General features: G+C 43.6%; 1 protein-coding gene across 22 annotated transcripts in view; it reads left to right on the top strand.

Moving 5' to 3' along the window:
• Nucleotides 1-17,850, top strand: part of MACF1 (microtubule actin crosslinking factor 1) — a 311,004-nt gene that overhangs the window by 271,974 nt on the left and 21,180 nt on the right. For all 22 annotated transcript variants that reach the window (XM_074376774.1, XM_074376771.1, XM_074376770.1 and 19 more), the window contains 21 exons: nucleotides 872-1,103; nucleotides 1,733-1,959; nucleotides 3,082-3,204; nucleotides 3,302-3,403; nucleotides 4,024-4,125; nucleotides 4,219-4,392; nucleotides 4,484-4,639; nucleotides 4,768-4,965; nucleotides 5,517-5,645; nucleotides 6,337-6,510; nucleotides 8,964-9,119; nucleotides 9,224-9,430; nucleotides 9,568-9,687; nucleotides 10,115-10,284; nucleotides 11,286-11,445; nucleotides 12,275-12,469; nucleotides 12,971-13,099; nucleotides 13,956-14,099; nucleotides 14,542-14,730; nucleotides 16,760-16,880; nucleotides 17,453-17,616. In XM_074376774.1, coding sequence (XP_074232875.1) covers nucleotides 872-1,103; nucleotides 1,733-1,959; nucleotides 3,082-3,204; nucleotides 3,302-3,403; nucleotides 4,024-4,125; nucleotides 4,219-4,392; nucleotides 4,484-4,639; nucleotides 4,768-4,965; nucleotides 5,517-5,645; nucleotides 6,337-6,510; nucleotides 8,964-9,119; nucleotides 9,224-9,430; nucleotides 9,568-9,687; nucleotides 10,115-10,284; nucleotides 11,286-11,445; nucleotides 12,275-12,469; nucleotides 12,971-13,099; nucleotides 13,956-14,099; nucleotides 14,542-14,730; nucleotides 16,760-16,880; nucleotides 17,453-17,616 — 3,372 coding nt within the window. The remainder of the gene's footprint in view (nucleotides 1-871; nucleotides 1,104-1,732; nucleotides 1,960-3,081; nucleotides 3,205-3,301; nucleotides 3,404-4,023; nucleotides 4,126-4,218; nucleotides 4,393-4,483; nucleotides 4,640-4,767; nucleotides 4,966-5,516; nucleotides 5,646-6,336; nucleotides 6,511-8,963; nucleotides 9,120-9,223; nucleotides 9,431-9,567; nucleotides 9,688-10,114; nucleotides 10,285-11,285; nucleotides 11,446-12,274; nucleotides 12,470-12,970; nucleotides 13,100-13,955; nucleotides 14,100-14,541; nucleotides 14,731-16,759; nucleotides 16,881-17,452; nucleotides 17,617-17,850) is intronic.

The raw sequence follows: 17,850 nt of genomic DNA, 5'->3' as shown, positions 1-17,850 counted from the left end.
AAGGAAACTTCCCTTAACTTCAGTGGAATAAATATTAGTGCAGTTTATTATGCCAGTTTCATTTGGGGTGGAACCTAGAAGTGAGGGAGTGATGGGAAGGGATTTTGTTAAGGACATTCTACATGTCAATTCCTTGTTCTTATTAATGAATCCAGAGTTGGTTTTAGATGGCTTTTTTAGGGGGCAAGCTTATCTTTTTTGCTCCTTTTTCTCCCTTCTGCTTCGTAGTATACATGAAAATTTTACATTTATAATCATGTTATTCAGAGTACCAGAAAAGTGAAAAGGGTAACTGTTCTTTTGGAATAAGGTTAGATTTGACCTTCCTTAATTACCTTTCACCATGCCAGCGTTTTCCTTTCTCACTATTACATTTGATGGGTTGTTAACTTGCATGCCATGATACTTTTAAAGTCCAAGTCATGTAGCATATTGAGTTCCCCATCCATTTACACAGTTGGTGGAGGGCATCTAACTTGTTGGTCTAATCTGTTGCATGCAACTGTCATCTGAGATGTTGACACACTGACTCTCACTGGTTTCATGGTCTTGTCCCTTTCTCATCCCATTAGGAATGGACTAGGGAAACTATTGTGGCAGCATTAATGATTTGAAATGATTCCTGGTATATTACTTACTTAATATCTTTTTGATTTTTAAACATTTACTTTTTCTGATGGACCAGCTCTGGTATACTATGCCCAAAACACTTTCTAAGCCAAACCCAAGACTTGACAGCCATCAGGATAGGCTGATGACAGGTTTTATCCTAAACAGTAGTAGATTTATACTTTGGCCTTATGCCCTAATATTTACCCCAGAAGTGGGATGAAGTACTGCTGTGATGGCTAATAGTCCAACATTTGTTTAGTTCCATGATAAAATTGAGCCCATGTTGGAGACTCTGGAGAATCTTTCCTCTCGCCTGCGTATGCCACCACTGATCCCTGCGGAGGTAGACAAGATCAGAGAGTGCATCAGTGACAACAAGAGTGCCACCATGGAACTGGAAAAACTGCAGCCGTCCTTTGAGGCCCTGAAGCGCCGTGGAGAAGAGCTCATTGGGCGATCTCAGGGAGCTGACAAGGATCTGGCTGCAAAAGGTGCTTGATAAATCTAATAAAAATTTTAAAAAAAACTGATGGGCTAAATCTAAGCTGTGGTTATCTCCAGCATCCCACCAGATGTATTTCATTGAATACAAAGACAGTCTCCAAGTAATGAGTATTCCACAAAGTCATTTAGAATTCAGAACGCATCTCTCCATTGAAACAAGGTTACAGTTGGTAGTTAGATTCCCAGGCCAGAAAACAAATACTCCTTTACCCCCAATATGAGTAAAGTGCAATACCAATAGTGGGCAGAACATAACTATTTTTTATAACACTTTCCATGGGAAACATAGCAGGCTCAACACAGAATGCTGGAAAGAGTTCTCATCTCAGCCCCTTTATAAATTAAAGGAGTTTTATATCTTTGCAGTGCTTTTATGTTAGATGGTAATTCATTTCCAGATCACCTCTGTGATCTCTTTATGTGGGAGACCAACATAAGCGGAAAATGAGAACATGGAAATAATAATAATAAAGCTAAGGTAGAAAACCGTCCATCAGTTATAAATTTTTAGAGCTTTTGTTTTTTTAGGATAATTTCAGTGAAAATGTAAGAATTAGTTGTAATTTCTGTTGAGACTGATTTGAAGTCTCCTCTTCACTCTTTTTCACCCCTTCAGAAATCCAGGACAAATTGGATCAAATGGTATTCTTCTGGGAGGACATCAAAGCTCGGGCTGAAGAGCGAGAAATGAAGTTCCTTGATGTCCTTGAACTAGCGGAGAAGTTCTGGTATGACATGGCAGCTCTCCTGACCACCATCAAAGACACCCAGGACATTGTCCATGACTTGGAAAGCCCTGGCATTGACCCATCCATCATCAAACAGCAGGTCGAAGCTGCCGAGGTAAGAAAAAAACAAAACCCCTTCTCTCATGGGTTTGTCCTCTAGAAAAGCACTTTATCCAAGTATGTTGTGTTAACTGCTTGGGCAGGCTGAGTGTCTCAAAAGTTGTTTGTTTCTTTTTTTTTTTTTTTTTAAGTTTAATATTATGTTTTTCTACTTGAAAAAAAATCTGCTCATTATAGATTTCTTTCTTTTTCTTACACATACAAGCTTTACCACTTATATAGATACATACACATCCTCTCCCAGTTGTGATACAGAGCAGTTCCATCACACAAAGTAATCATCTCATCAGTTTTAAACTTAACAGTTCAAATTAATAGAATATGCTTTAAAAACTCCAATTTTGCCTTTATTTCTGAACTTAATCCTCAATATAGTATATCTCATTTCTCAAGTAAATTTCTTTAATGTAGAAAAAATAGAAAGTTAAAAAGAAAATAAACCCTGGACTCACCCTTCAGAAATAACAATTGTTACTTTGACATACCTTTTTCTAGTCTTTTGAGGGAGCCCAGTTTTTACTAAATGCATTTCTCACCTCATTTTGTCCACTTAGCACAAGACAAGACAGTCATAGTATTCTGTCGTCTTTGTCTATGTCTTTCTTTTATTTTAGCCATTTTTCCCCTCCCCAGCCCTGTCATTGCCAGTCCATAAACCACTTTTTAGGATCTGGCACAGAACTGACTTTCTTCAAAATTATATAGCCTGCATTCCTATTATGCCATCTCTCAGCTCTTAAATTTGTAGCTTGTACTGTATTATTTTATCCTTGTTAATATACTTCTCTGTAATAGACTTCTGGCTGTAGATTATAGTCTTCTTGGACCTTTGGTAAATTATTGGAACTCATTGCACCTTTCCCGGACTGTTTTTTATATATATATAATATGTAGTTAATATATAAAAGTATATTTGGAAGGTGGTGTGTATGAAAAATAACCAATTCTGAAGCTGCACTATTGAAATGAGTGAAATATTAAGAACATTGAACGGCCTTAATGAAACTGACAGTTATGTTCATCGTTTGCTATTGATGGGGATATAAATTACATTTGCAAAGTTTGGAAAGTTCTGTCCTGCACTGTTTGGGCTTATGCTTTGTTCATTTACATGTAGACTATTAAGGAAGAGACAGATGGTCTGCATGAGGAATTGGAGTTCATTCGAATCCTTGGAGCAGATTTGATTTTTGCCTGTGGAGAAACTGAGAAGCCGGAAGTGAAGAAGAGCATTGACGAGGTGTGGAGAAATGGACAAGGAGTTCAGACAAAATGTTAGTGCACTCATAGTAAGAGCGGTATCAGCTGGAGAATCTGATTGACTGTTTTTCCCCTAGATGAATAATGCCTGGGAGAACTTAAACAAAACATGGAGAGAGAGGCTGGAAAAGCTTGAGGATGCCATGCAAGCTGCTGTGCAGTATCAGGACACTCTTCAGGTGAGAGGCCACGAGGTGGCCACTACGGAAACACAGGTTCCCTGGTCTCTGTGTCACATTCGAAATCCAGCATTAAGAGTGGGTCACCTTCATAGGACTGCAGCATTCTTCAACCAACAGCAGTGCTCTTTCCGTATTTCTAGTCAGTTTCCCACTTCTGGTGAGGAAAGTTCTAACGTCTGAATTTCTGCACTTCTTACTGTGTTTTTCATCATGTACTCATCACATTTATCCTCACAGTGGCTAGACAGTGAAGCTGGTCTTGCTGTCAAAGTCATTGCTTGATAGAGGTTTCAAACCAAGGTTATCTTGAAGCACAACTTTGCGCAGCAGCTTCGACATGTTGTGAGCTTGCTACCTGACCATAAGAAATACTAACTTTTTTTCATAAATAGTTATTCCAGGTTGTAGTTTATTTTGAACATTATTCCAATCATGTTGGCTTCATTCTTAAGTCCCCATATTACTGAAATAAAGATCATTCTCCCTTAGCTCTGCTCCCCTAAAAGCACAAACAGCACAAGGAACCTTGATTTATCTCTGGCTGTATTAACAGAGATTGTGCTGATTCTCTCCTGACTCATGTTTTTGTTTTTTGGCTGTTTGTATTTTTATTTTAGGCTATGTTTGACTGGCTGGATAACACTGTGATTAAACTCTGCACCATGCCCCCGGTCGGCACTGACCTCAACACTGTTAAAGATCAGTTAAATGAAATGAAGGTTCGTATCTGGGAATGATTTCTGAGGAAGGGTTGCTGCTTTTGAGTTTTTAAAGACTTAACTTGATGTTAACATTCAGTATGTCTTTGATAGGAGTTCAAAGTGGAGGTTTACCAACAGCAGATTGAGATGGAGAAGCTCAATCATCAGGGTGAACTGATGCTAAAGAAAGCTACTGATGAAACAGACAGAGACATTATACGAGAACCACTGACGGAACTCAAACACCTCTGGGAGAACCTGGGTGAGAAAATTGCTCACAGACAGGTAAGGCAAATGGCAGAAGACATAAATAGACTGCTACCTACTGGTTTCTAATTTCCTAACAGATTTTCCCTTTATGTCTTTTACTGAGTAGCACAAGCTAGAAGGTGCTCTCTTGGCCCTTGGCCAGTTCCAACATGCCTTAGAGGAACTAATGAGTTGGCTGACTCACACTGAGGAGTTGCTAGATGCTCAGAGACCAATAAGTGGAGACCCAAAAGTCATTGAGGTTGAGCTCGCAAAACACCACGTAAGTAACTTCATTTTTCATCTTTAAGCCTGTCAGTTTGAGACCAGTTATTGCCACTAGAAGCAATTTTTGGTGTTGTGCGAGCCTGATGATACCTGTAGAGATAAATTATGTTCAACATTTTTTAGGTTTTAAAAAATGATGTTTTGGCCCATCAAGCCACAGTGGAGACAGTCAACAAAGCTGGCAATGAGCTTCTTGAATCTAGCGCTGGAGATGATGCCAGCAGCTTAAGGAGCCGTTTGGAAATGATGAACCAGTGCTGGGAGTCGGTGTTACAAAAAACGGAGGAGAGGGAGCAGCAGCTTCAGTCAGCACTGCAGCAGGTAGGCGCTGTGTGCAGGCTAGGTAGGGGGTGCTCTGCACATGACAGCGTTTGGACGGAAGCCCATCTGAGTAAACAAAAGGAAAGCAGTTTGGGGTAAAACCCTCTGTCTCGAGAGGAAGGTCAGTTCTGTGCTGAAACTGGTCTGGAAAGAACAGCTTTTACTTGGGTCATCCTTTTTGGATTAGTTTATAGTCAAGTCCCTTTACTTACTATTGAGAGTTAGTAGATCTTGCTATAACTAACTTTGTTCAACAGATTCAGTTATTTCTTGGATCAAGTCCCTCCATATTCCATAGTCAGTAGTTCCTTAGTCAGTCAATTCATCAGGTTATATTAGACATCTGTATGTTACAGTGAGGTCTGAAGGATTCTGCTCGATTCTAAAAGTAAATAAATATATTGGTCCCTTGCTTAGCCAGCAACAGAACGATTCTGCCTGAGAGCAGCCCAAGATTCCTCTCTCAAGAGATTCCTTGTGTGATCATGTAGAAAGTTTGCTTTTAAAGCTAGAATTGACTACTGACCTTGCTGATGTGTCTTTCTCAAAAGGCCCAGGGTTTCCACAGTGAAATTGAAGATTTCCTGTTGGAACTGACTAGAATGGAGACCCAGCTTTCTGCATCTAAGCCTACAGGAGGACTTCCTGAAACTGCTAGGGAACAGCTCGATACACATATGGTAATAGATTTCTTGAAATTGAACATAACCATCCCATATTCAGTAGCCTCTGTCCGAATTCTCAGAGAGAGATGTATCTGGGTGTCTACAAAATGGTGCGTGTCTACTCACAGCACAGTACTTGAGGATTGCTGCTCATATACAGGCTTTAATGCCTACAGTGGGCAGCAGCAACAGGGGAGTCGACCACAGATACATTGGTGAGTGGGTAAATTTCCAGTTCATCAGTTTGATTGGCACAAGGATATTGACTTGAAGGTGAGAGCATCAAGGAGACAAATATATAACACAGGTATGGTTGTATTTAAGAAAAGGCTCCTCAAGGGGAATTTAGGGAAATATCCAGTAGATACTGACAGTATGTCAAGAAAGTGGCAGAGAACAAAAGTCAACATCATTCTAGGCTAGTTTCTCTGGAAAGGGGGAAATAACTTACTGGGGTTTTTTTTTTTTTGTGATCACTGATCCTTAAAATAATTCTGTTAGTGACAAAATTATTTTAATATTAAGGATGAATGGTGGATTTCATTCCCTGCTTGTTCAGCAGTTGAATTGAATCCAAAAGAAAGGATTTTAACCAAAATGAGGCCTTCCTGGACTTTTCCAAACCATGCTCGTAAATCTACGTGTGGGTGTCTTTCAGGGAACTGGTGTTATTGATACCTTTCCTGCCTTTTCTTTTTTCTTATAGGAGCTCTATTCCCAGCTCAAAGCCAAGGAAGAGACTTACAATCAACTGCTTGACAAAGGCAGGCTCATGCTTCTCAGCCGTGATGATTCTGGGTCTGGCTCGAAGACAGAGCAGAGTGTAGCACTCTTGGAGCAAAAGTGGCATGTGGTCAGCAGTAAGATGGAAGAAAGAAAGGTATCACCACAAAATTCAATGTTTGATGACTGTGTTTGATAGTCTGCTTTGTGAATGAGTACAATCATCATCTAGTTTCTAAGGAAGAGTTTTTTAAGACCCCATTATATTGTAACAGAAGCTGCAAAACAGATACCCTCAGTAGTGGCTTTGTGCTAGTGAAGCTATCTTTTCTGCCGTTACATTTCTATTTTCCGTCCATGTCAAGTTGCATTGATGCTACTTGTTTCTGCCAGTATTTGCTTTTCTTAGTAACACATTGCTTTTCTACATCTGTCAGTTAAGGCATTACTGTCTGTTACTGCTCAGTGATGGATTGTGTATTCCATATTAATTACTGATTTGTGTTCCCACTAAAAAGCAAGTTTTGTTGGAGATGGGGACTTGGGATTGGGAGGTTGGAAACAGCATGCAGGAAGGTATCACTAATAATTCTCCACAGAGATTTTGGTTTCTAGTGTTAAGTGCACTAGGTACAAGGAAATTAGAGCTCAAGAGCAGTAAATTATATGGCCTCCTCAAAAATCAGGTCTGTCAGAAGGAGAGAAGAGTGATCAGAAGTCAAGGCATTTGCCAAAAAATATTGTTTTTTATGAATAAAGTTTTAGAATATCACTCTGCACAGTTTCTTTGCTGGGCAGATGAAATCTGTTGGCCACATTTATTCAACAAATAGTTACTAAGCATGTGTGTACCAGGCACTGCACTAGGTGTTCAGTGGAAACAGTAAAGGTGTCAGCTCTGTCATCATGAACTTTAATGGGCAGGAGGAAATAAACCACATATTCAAACATTTTGAGAGAAGCTTTGACATCCTAGCACCCTTCTAGGGTAGAGTGTGGTAACTTTGTTATAAGAAGAATGGGCAGAGGACAGGGGTGTATGGCTGTGTTCTAATTCCTGGACAGATCCTTGTCCATAATTCCTGCTGAATGCAGAACTAAAATTAAAGAAACTGAGATAGATTCTGGCTCATAAGAAGTTTCTAGAAGGTTTTCCCAACAATAGAGCAGATTGCCTCAAGAAATACATTTTTGACCCTTGAATAACACGGGTTTGAACTGCATAGTTCCATTTACACACTGATGGTTTTTTCCCACTAAATATGTCTACAGTACTACACAGTCTCCAGTTGGTTAAATCCTTGGGTTCAGAACTGCTGGTACCAAGGGGCTAACTGTAAAGTTACACATGGGTTTTCAGCTGTGCGGAGGGTTGACTCCCTGAACCCCATGTTGTTAGGGTCAGCTGTAGTTACCCATTATTGGTGAACTGATCGAGCAAAGACTAGCTGTCGAGGATAGTTATTTCTGATTTTGCAGGAACATTACATTTCAGGATCACTAAAATTATTAAGTGTGTGTGGTGCTCTATTAAAGAATATGTGGATAAAATGATATGGAAAGATTTTCTACCATCTAGGAACTTGCAGTATATTAATTTGTAAGCATTCCTATATAAATTTGAGATAGATTTCATTTCTCCACTTGATTTGTTTGGATTGGGTCTACATTTTTGTACTGTTCATTACAAAACAGTTTTTAGGTTAGAAACAGTAAGCTAAACACACCAAGGGGAAAATAAAAATCATACATAATGCACTTAACAGCAGTGAACGCCTTTAGTTTACTTACGGGGTTTCATTCTGTGAATATTCTGCTTATGTTCATTTTTAACAACCTCTCATTATTCCACTTTGCCTGCCTGGTGGCCAGCCAGGGGCAGAGGCCATCACCAGGTGTTCAGGGTAGAGGTATCCGAGGACGGCACGTGTACTCTGTGGAACTGGGACGTACTCATGGAGAGTAGCACATGCCCTGAATGAGCCACTATTTTTTGCCCTTCTGATTTAGAGCAAAGTGACTAAAAATTTACATGTAATGTCACATTTTTGCTTAGAATATTATTTTATTACTTTTACTGCTTGTAGCATAAGCATTCAGATTCAGGCATTTTCAGGTGCCATGTGTTCTGAAAACATTTAAACAGAGAGCATTGCAGTGAGCATCATCTTCACAGTAAAGTGCTTTTCATTCAGTTGTTTTTATGCCACCAAAAGGACATTAAAGGAAACTGAGACTTTGCCCAAAGCAGGTTGCAGATCCTGCAGCTGTCACCACTAAAGGGTCTGCTCACTTACATTTACTGAATGGCTTGAATGGCTTTATTCCTGTTATTTAATGTCCCAGGAAGTAGGGAACGGCAGAGAAAGCAGCTTAGCTGCAAACTGTGCTCTTTCCTTTTCCATGCACCGTTGTTTCAGTTTCAGACATAACATTAGAATGTCCCCTTCTTTGCAAACAAGGCATGTTTAGAGGTTGATTGAATGAGGCTTCCTTTTTAGAAGTCATTTCATTTGGTGTACTATTCATTCATGCCTTTGTCCTTGAAGCTGTAATTCCTGAATTTGCACTTTTCTTTTTGTGCGTGTGTGTGTTTTACTTAAAATTTAGTCAAAGCTGGAAGAGGCCCTCAACCTGGCAACAGAATTCCAGAATTCCCTGCAAGAATTTATCAACTGGCTCACTCTCGCAGAGCAGAGTTTAAACATTGCCTCTCCTCCCAGCCTGATTCTAAACACCGTCCTCTCCCAGATAGAGGAACACAAGGTAACCATGGCATTACGATATTGCCTTCCTTTTGAAAGTACCCATTGAAAGAGATGCTCCTCTCTCTTAACTCCAGTTTAAAAAGAGTGATATTTTCCCTTCAGGTGTTTGCTAATGAAGTAAATGCTCATCGAGACCAGATCATTGAGCTGGATCAAACTGGGAATCAGTTGAAGTTCCTTAGCCAAAAGCAGGACGTTGTTCTCATCAAGAATTTGTTGGTTAGCGTCCAGTCTCGATGGGAGAAAGTGGTCCAGCGATCTATTGACAGAGGGCGATCGCTGGATGATGCCAGGAAGAGGGCAAAACAAGTAAGTTGCAAAAGAAAGATACTAATTTATTGAACAACCTTAAGCTGCATGTGTTGAGTCTCCAGATTGGTTCACAGAAAGTGCTGTGTGGTGTGCACTCTCATTCCTGGTGTAACTTATTTCTTACACAATTTTAGTTCCATGAAGCTTGGAAAAAACTGATTGACTGGCTAGAAGATGCAGAGAGTCACCTGGACTCAGAACTGGAGATATCCAACGACCCAGACAAAATTAAACTTCAGCTCTCTAAGCATAAGGTACAGCAGCTCATTGCTCTTGGGTCCTGAGCTTGGGATTCACCAAAGTTTGTAGCTTGCTAAAAATAAAAGTCAGAGCTAGTCAGAGGAGAACTAATTAGTTAATGTTAAAAAGTCAAGATCATAAAGCCAGCCTTCCACTTTATACCTAGACATTGTTAACCATTACAATTGCTCGTTTAACTAATTTCATACAAAGTGATTGTGGAAGTAGCCAGCTGAAACTGCGGGCTTTTAGAAGTGGTTGTGCACTGGTGGCACAAACAAAACCTTACAGATTTCTTCGGGGTAAGCTGTTGTTCATTTTAGTTCAAGAAGTAGTGATATTCATCCTATATCTGGTTACCCTGAAAACTGGATGTCTTCTGACTTTAAGCATGTGTTGTGGTTTTTTTTGTTTGTTTTTGTTTTTCTAATTTGGAATCAGGAATTCCAGAAAACTCTTGGAGGCAAACAGCCTGTGTATGATACCACAATTAGAACAGGCAGAGCACTGAAAGAAAAGACTTTGCTTCCTGATGACACTCAGAAACTCGACAACTTACTGGGAGAAGTCAGAGACAAATGGGATACTGTTTGTGGCAAGTCTGTGGAGAGGTGAGCGTGAATGTCCCCTTCGTGGGTCTGTATGTTATCCCAGAGGTAACCAAGAGACAGTAACAGGGTTCTGTAAAAGGGTAATAAAGCTAATGCATTAGTAACAGGTTTTCTAGCATCTTGATATCTCCTGTTAATTCAGTGAGAGTGAATAAAATTTATTAAAATTATCTCATTTTAAACTTGAGCCTTACTGTATTACAAAGAGGGAAGCCTATAAAATCAAACGAACAGTAAACAGACATGTAAATCACCAATCTGTAACGCCAGTAGCTGTCTCACTGAGTGTCTCTTGTGTTGGGTGCAGTACAAAGCCTCCGATGTATTATCTCATTTAACCATCATGAGGCTCATTAATCCTCATAACAATCACTGAAGTATGAGTAGTGTTCTTCCCATTTTACAGATGAGGAAACCATCCTAAAGAGGTTTCTTAACTCCCCCATGCTCACTCTGCTACTAAGCAGCAGAGCTGGGATTTGAAACTAGGCAATTTGGTTCTGAAAGTTGTACTTTTATCCACTTGTACCCACTATGCTATGGTAAGCATTATGGAATCTGTATTATTTGCAACCCCAACTTTTCAGATGAGGTGACAGATTCAGAGACAGCTCAGAGTCTCACAACCATTGGAAGCTAGGAGTTGAACTCCAGGCTCCAGATCATTAATGAAACCGTCACCCTCTACGGGAATGGTGTAATGTAAATAAAAAGACCTCAAGTTGTAGGGTATGTCCGTGTATCTAGCAGTTGGACTCTTAAGATGCCAAAGGGAGGGCATCTACACCTGTCTCCTGCACTGTGCTTAACCCATTCTAGAGATTGCTTTGATGAAAAATGTCTAAACATCTCTTAGTTGCTTTTTACAGTACCTCTAACTATTCTAACACAGTAGTCCCTCTCTATATAGAGTTCAAGCAGTATTCCCTTTCAGCAGTCAGAACTGTGGGCCATTTATTAAAGAATCACTTTTATTTTATTTTATTGTGTGTTTTTCTCAGGCAACACAAGTTGGAGGAGGCCCTGCTGTTTTCAGGCCAGTTCATGGACGCTCTGCAGGCCTTGGTCGACTGGTTGTACAAGGTGGAGCCGCAGCTGGCTGAGGACCAGCCTGTGCACGGGGACCTGGACTTGGTCATGAACCTCATGGATGCCCACAAGGTGAGGGGCAAGACCTGGTCTGCGTGGAGGGCAAAGCCATTGGGTTCTCTGCCTTGTGTGTGCCTTCTGCTCGTGCTCCCCTGCTGGGGCTCCCCTAGAAGGAAAGTCTGGAAGAATCTGTGTCTCTGCCTGTTGGAGAGGCGGCTCCTTGCTCTCTCTTGTGTTTAAATAAGACTGTTGCTGGGCTTCTGCATCAGTCACAAAGAATTTTCCAAAATTGGTTTCGACTCAGATTTGCCAATGTGTAAACTTCACTCTGAGGTTGCGCCCCACCCCCACCCCTTCCTGTTTGTGTCTCTCAATTGAGTCGAAATGAGTTTACATTCAGGAGACCCTTAAGACCCCCCATTCCACTGATCCCTTAAAATGCAAGTAAGTGCTTTTTTTAAAGTACTTCAGAACCTGACAAGCCAGCACCGTGCAGACCAACATGTAGTGTCGCCTCCGCCTGTTTGTTGGGCTGCACACATCCTCCTGCTTCAACACAAAGCATTCGGCTTCACTTGAAGTTACACCAGATTCTTAGTATGTGCATGACAGATGGGTTCTTACTGAACTCCCACAATTCTGGAAATGCTGGTGTAACATAATTCCCATTTCACGGATGAGGAGCCTGAGTCTCCAGTTAAGCAACTTACCCAAAATCAGGTGGCTCATACTCAGAGCCACGTCCTCCGGTGGTTCACTCTTACTTGTGGTCCTGCCTCCCTCTGTGTGTAAAAGACATGGTTGAAACCCACCAAGGAGAACTCAACGAAATGGTAACTTTCTCTGTTGTTTTGCTTCTTGGATTCAAAACATTTCTGATTCTCCCATTTTCTTTTTCCAGGTCTTCCAAAAGGAACTGGGAAAGCGAACAGGAACCGTTCAGGTCCTGAAGCGGTCAGGCCGAGAGCTGATTGAGAACAGTCGGGACGACACCACTTGGGTGAAGGGGCAGCTCCAGGAACTGAGCACTCGCTGGGACACTGTGTGTAAACTCTCTGTCTCCAAACAGAGCCGGCTTGAGCAGGCCTTGAGACAGGTCAGAGAGTTGGCTGGGACAGCCGGGCAGGGTGGATCTGAGCAGATGCATTCTAGCCTCTTTATCAGGATCCATTCCAGCCAGTCTCTTAAAGAACATAAAGTCAAAACTGGTATTCTAGCGGGGAGGGTATAGCTCAAGTGGTGGAGCACATGCTTAGCATGCACAGGGTCCTGGGTTCATCCTCAGGACCGCCTCTAAAAATAAAGAAACAAACCTGATTATGCTGCCCCCCCCCCAAAAAGAAAATAAAACAAAGTCACCTAGAAAATGGTTAAAAAAACCCCTGATATTCTAAATGTTCTCATTCGTATTAGAGAAATAATTAATTCAGTTGGTTTTCAAAAGTGCACAAGTGAAAGATGCCTTTGTGGAGCTTTGGTAGGGCCATCAGGTGTCTGTGATACACTGGTGAGCTCAGGCCAGGCCCCTCCCTGGCGTACCCGTGTTCAGGACCTTGGCTGCAGAGAGAGTTCAGTCTCTTGTGCGTGGTTGTTTCAGGCAGAGGAGTTCCGGGACACGGTCCACATGCTGCTGGAGTGGCTTTCTGAAGCAGAGCAAACGCTGCGCTTCCGGGGAGCGCTTCCTGATGACACAGAGGCCCTGCAGTCTCTCATCGACACTCACAAGGTAATCCAGCCCTAGGGTGCGGGGACCCCTGCCGCCCACGATGAGGGCGGCCCCACCACCAGCAGAAAGCAGCTTTTGCTTGAAAACAACAGACCTCATGAAAAGGACCAAAACCAAAATGGGCCCAGCGTACTGGTTTAGCAGGAATGAGAGGGAAATGACTGGTGGGTTTTGTGACCCCTTAAAGATCACTCATCCACTAGTTTTTACAAAAGTGATACATATTGGTTGTAAACAAGCTGAACAGCTTGTGTTACATAGAGGAAAATGCGGACTGCTCCACCTGTACACACCTCGTGTGACTTCCCCACTATTCCCAGCTCCCGGCCCTGATCTGCACCCCTAGAACTGCTTACCAAGCTGCAGAATATAATGCAGCATCTGGGGCCTCAGTGTGACTCTCCTAACAAGGTGGGGAAAGTTTTCTCTCTTAATCTTTGTGTTTCCCACTGAGATTTTAATCTTGGTTTTGTTGCTACGTTCGTTATTTTTTAAATGTTGTAGTGCTTGTAGCTGTCATTGTATTTGTCCAGGACAATACTGCTTACATATGTGGACATGAATACAAACAGGAATTTATAAAAAGAGAGAAACTCACTCAGATTGGGGAAGGGGTCATGCCTCTGTGTCTCATCATCTGTGCAGAGAAAGTCATTCTTGTGTCAATCCCTCATTTCCCATGTCTTTTAAAACTGGAGAGAAAATGCCAGAGACACCTAAATACAGGCTTTTGGATGTCTGTGTCAACACAGGGAGTCAAGAAACACACTGGGTTTTTTTTCCCTCTCAGTGTCACCTGACAGTACTGCTGGAGAAGATTTCTTAAGTTTTTGGTTTCACATCTTTTTTTGCTCAGGAATTCATGAAGAAAGTGGAAGAAAAGCGAGTGGATGTTAACACAGCAGTGGCCATGGGAGAAGTCATCCTGGCCGTTTGCCATCCTGACTGCATCACCACCATCAAACACTGGATCACCATCATCCGCGCTCGCTTTGAGGAGGCAAGTTCCTGGTTTTAGAGGAAGACTACACCTACCCAACAAAACGGGTGTATAGCAGTAAAAATACGGAGCTTCCCCCATGGTCCCATACGAGGAATCTCGGTCACTAGGACTATGTCAACAAGAATTAAGCTAGCATTTTAGTAGTGACTTCTTGATAATGTGCAGAAGTCTGGGAGAGCGGCACTGGTGTTGTGACGTGTTCACCGTGGACACACTGTATATTCTTCCTCCTTCCTGAGAAGCTCTGTGTCCAGTAGGACACGCCGCACATGCTTTCAGGAGCGCTCAGTTCTTACTCCAGCTCTGTCTCCAGAGTAAGAGTGAAGCCTCTTGACTACTTGGCTGGCCTTTCCCCTCAAAAGTCATTGTTAGGATCTCACAAAACGCTTTGAAAACAAGGGGATGTGCTTGACTGAGAGCCGGTGTTTCCCTCCCCCAGGTCCTGACCTGGGCCAAGCAGCACCAGCAGCGTCTCGAAGCTGCCCTGTCAGAACTGGTGGCCAACGCCGAGCTCTTGGAAGAACTTCTGGCTTGGATCCAGTGGGCCGAGACCACCCTCATTCAACGTGATCAGGAGCCGATCCCTCAGAACATCGACCGAGTTAAAGCCCTCATCGCCGAGCATCAGGTATCCTCACCATACCCCGTGGTCGTGTGTTTCCTTGGCTTACTGTCTCAGTTTCTGTGGGGCGGGGATCTGGGCACGAGTTAGCTGGGTACCCCCACCTTAAGATTCTTACCAGGCTGGAATCATGGTGACAGCTGGCACTGCAGTTCTCATTCAGGTTCTCAGGTGGCTGGCATGGTTCATTTCTTTGCTGTTGTAGACCTGAGACCCTTTTCTTGCTGGCTGTCGGCTCCTAGAGGCCACCCTCATGTCTCAGCCACACAGCTCTCTCAAAACACACATTTCAGTCTTTACAGCCAACAGGATACCCTCCATCCTGCTCTGACAGACCGTATATGATGAAATGTGATCCAGGGAATGATGACCCATCCTTTTCACAGGTGTTGCCCACATGCAAGAGGGGGAGATGACACAGGACTTGTCCACCAGGAGTCTTGGGGCCCAGCTTAGAAATCGGCCTGCAACATCCTGTTTTATTGACCTGCCTCTGAGCCAGGGTCCCATCAGCCCCTCCCCATTACACCTGGACTCAGAAAGACATCTTGCATGAACCCAGAGATGGGCCAACAACGTATCAAACTAAGCTGAATGAAGGAAAGCTCCACTGAGCTATCTTCACATCCTGAGGAGACAAGTGTGGTTTTTAACTATGATAATTTACACCGAACGCAAGCGTGATCTTGCTTAGTAATACTGTGGATATATGGTGTGTTTAGAGTATGTAAATTTGTCAAAGGGGACTCCCTGTACTTCTTGTCATGTGTACCTACATTGACATCTTCTCTCCTGAGTGAGAGGTTTTCTTCTTCCATCAAGGCCAATCCCCCTCCCGTCTGTTATCCCCTCTTCCTTGTGCCTTTAAGCTTCCCCATCTTGTGTTCCTCCTGTCTCTCTCACTTCTCATTCTTCTTAGCTGCTTTCTCTCCCTCTGTCCACTTGTTAATGTTGTTCCCCAAAGTTCTATTCTTGACCCACTTCTCCCCCCGCTGGGGTTGTGTCGGTCCTGCACCTGCAGCCAGCGCCTGGAAACCCAGGGCTCCACCTCCCTTGCCGTGCTGCCTGCAGCACCATCGTCTCCTGAAGTCGGGACATGCGGCGGGCCAGAGGCAGCTCGGAAACCCCGCTTCAGCCCTGCTTGCTCGCCCTGACCCCGCCCTGCCCTGCCACACCTGCCTGCCTTCTCTCTCCTCGCCCATCCAGGCACCCAGCACAGAAGCCTGGGATGTTCTTCCAGGACTGTTCCTTTTTCTGTGCCCCATGCATGTAGCCAGTCATCAGGTCTTGTCTGTCCTACTTTCAGAATACCTCTTGGTTCCTCTCCTGTTCTGGCTGTGGCCCTCACCATATTTTGCCTCAGTTACTGCAGTGGTTTTCCTGTCTTTCTGCCCTGCCATGCCCTGCCTCCTACACTGAGGTCAGAACAGTAGCTCTAAGACAGAGATCCAATCTTCTCTGGATCAAAATCCTTCAGTTGCTTCCCACCCCCCCAACCCCCCCATTGCTCTCAATATAAAATCCCAGTTCCTTAGCCTGACAGTAAGCCTTTCTGGGTCTTTCTCCTGCCTGCCTCTCTAGCTGTCTCTCTTGGCTCTCCTCTGATTACATCCTCAGCTCAACCAGTGATCAGAACTGTCAGGCTTCCACGGGACCGCCCTGCCCCATCTTTGGCTCATTCTCCATCCTAGAGTGCACAGCTCGGGTCCAGCCTCCGGGCAGCCTTCCTCGCCACCTCGGGCTCTGGGTGCCCATCCTAGGCCTTCCTTGGAAACCCTGGGTGCCACTCATTGCTCTGACTGCCTGGTTTCCTCACTTAGCTGTGAGCTTCTGGGATTCAGAGTTGTGTCTTAACTCCTTCAGGCCTCCAACACCTGACGAAGTACCTATCAGTCATGTTTCCTGAAGGGACTGGGACAGTTGAACGGAGGCATCTCCAGTTTGTCTTGGCTTGGCCCTTGTTAGTAAGAAGGTCCCTAATTCCAGCTTAGTTCAAGAAAACTCTCAACTCTTTCTCGTTGTTTGTTTCTAACAGACGTTTATGGAGGAGATGACTCGCAAGCAGCCTGATGTGGACCGGGTCACCAAAACGTATAAGAGGAAGGTCATAGAGCCGGCCCACACACCTTTCATGGAGAAGTCCCGTGGTGGCAGCAGTACGTCTCAGCCTATTGTGTAGGACGTGGCCCTCCTGCTCACTAAGGATGAGCATTACCCCCGTGCCCAGCAGACGTCTCTTTTCCATTTTCAAAAACTGTATTGGATTTGAACAAAAATCTTTTTTTTTGAAACTCACTTTTCTTGTCTTACACTGGCAGATAGTAACTAGACTCCCAATGTTTTGGACTGGTGTGAAATTTTGGAGCAGTATAGTCTTTGCAGTGACCTTTCCCTTGTTTTGGTCTTCAGTGTTGACTGTTTACATTTGGTTTGCACTAATTTCATCATAAAATAAATCAGCTCTTGTAGCACCATTGACATTTCCTGGGTTCATTAAGATGGGACGGAACTGACTGAAGAGAAGAGACAGTGCCTGTTGGCTAGGGAGGAGCATCAGTAGTTTTGAAGTCAGTGTGCTTCCACGTCTGAATGTTGCCAGGTCCCATGTTTCTTTTGTCAGTTAGTGACCGGGCATCATTATAAAGATCTAGGTTCATACATGTGGCAGTTTCTCTTTGTGAACTGACACAACCAGCTTTTGTAATCTTGTGGATATTTTTCCTTTCAGGGAAGTCCTTGAGTCAGCCCACACCTCCTCCCATGCCAATCCTTTCACAATCGGAAGCAAAAAACCCACGGATCAACCAGCTCTCTGCCCGCTGGCAGCAGGTGTGGCTGCTGGCACTGGAGCGGCAGCGGAGGCTGAACGACGCCTTGGACAGGCTGGAGGAGGTGAGGCCCTGCCAAGCACCCTCCCTGGAGGGGAGCGACTTTTTATCAAAAGACAGCCCTCCCGAGGCCCTCTGAGCATGACTTGTGTGCCTTGACCTGCTTTTCAGAAGTAGGAACAGACCTGTGTAGGCCAGTGCTCTGTCCTTCGGGGCCCCTGGGTGAAGACACACGTGTGAGGAAACTTACAACAGTAGGCCGTAGCACCTGGTGGTGGGAAGCGGGCAGCCAGCCCGT

This window comes from Camelus bactrianus, chromosome 13 (genome assembly GCF_048773025.1).
Source record: "Camelus bactrianus isolate YW-2024 breed Bactrian camel chromosome 13, ASM4877302v1, whole genome shotgun sequence".
Taxonomy (NCBI): Eukaryota; Metazoa; Chordata; class Mammalia; order Artiodactyla; family Camelidae; genus Camelus; species Camelus bactrianus.
Note: the sequence above shows the minus strand (reverse complement) of the source record. Positions and strands in the feature narration are given on the sequence as shown.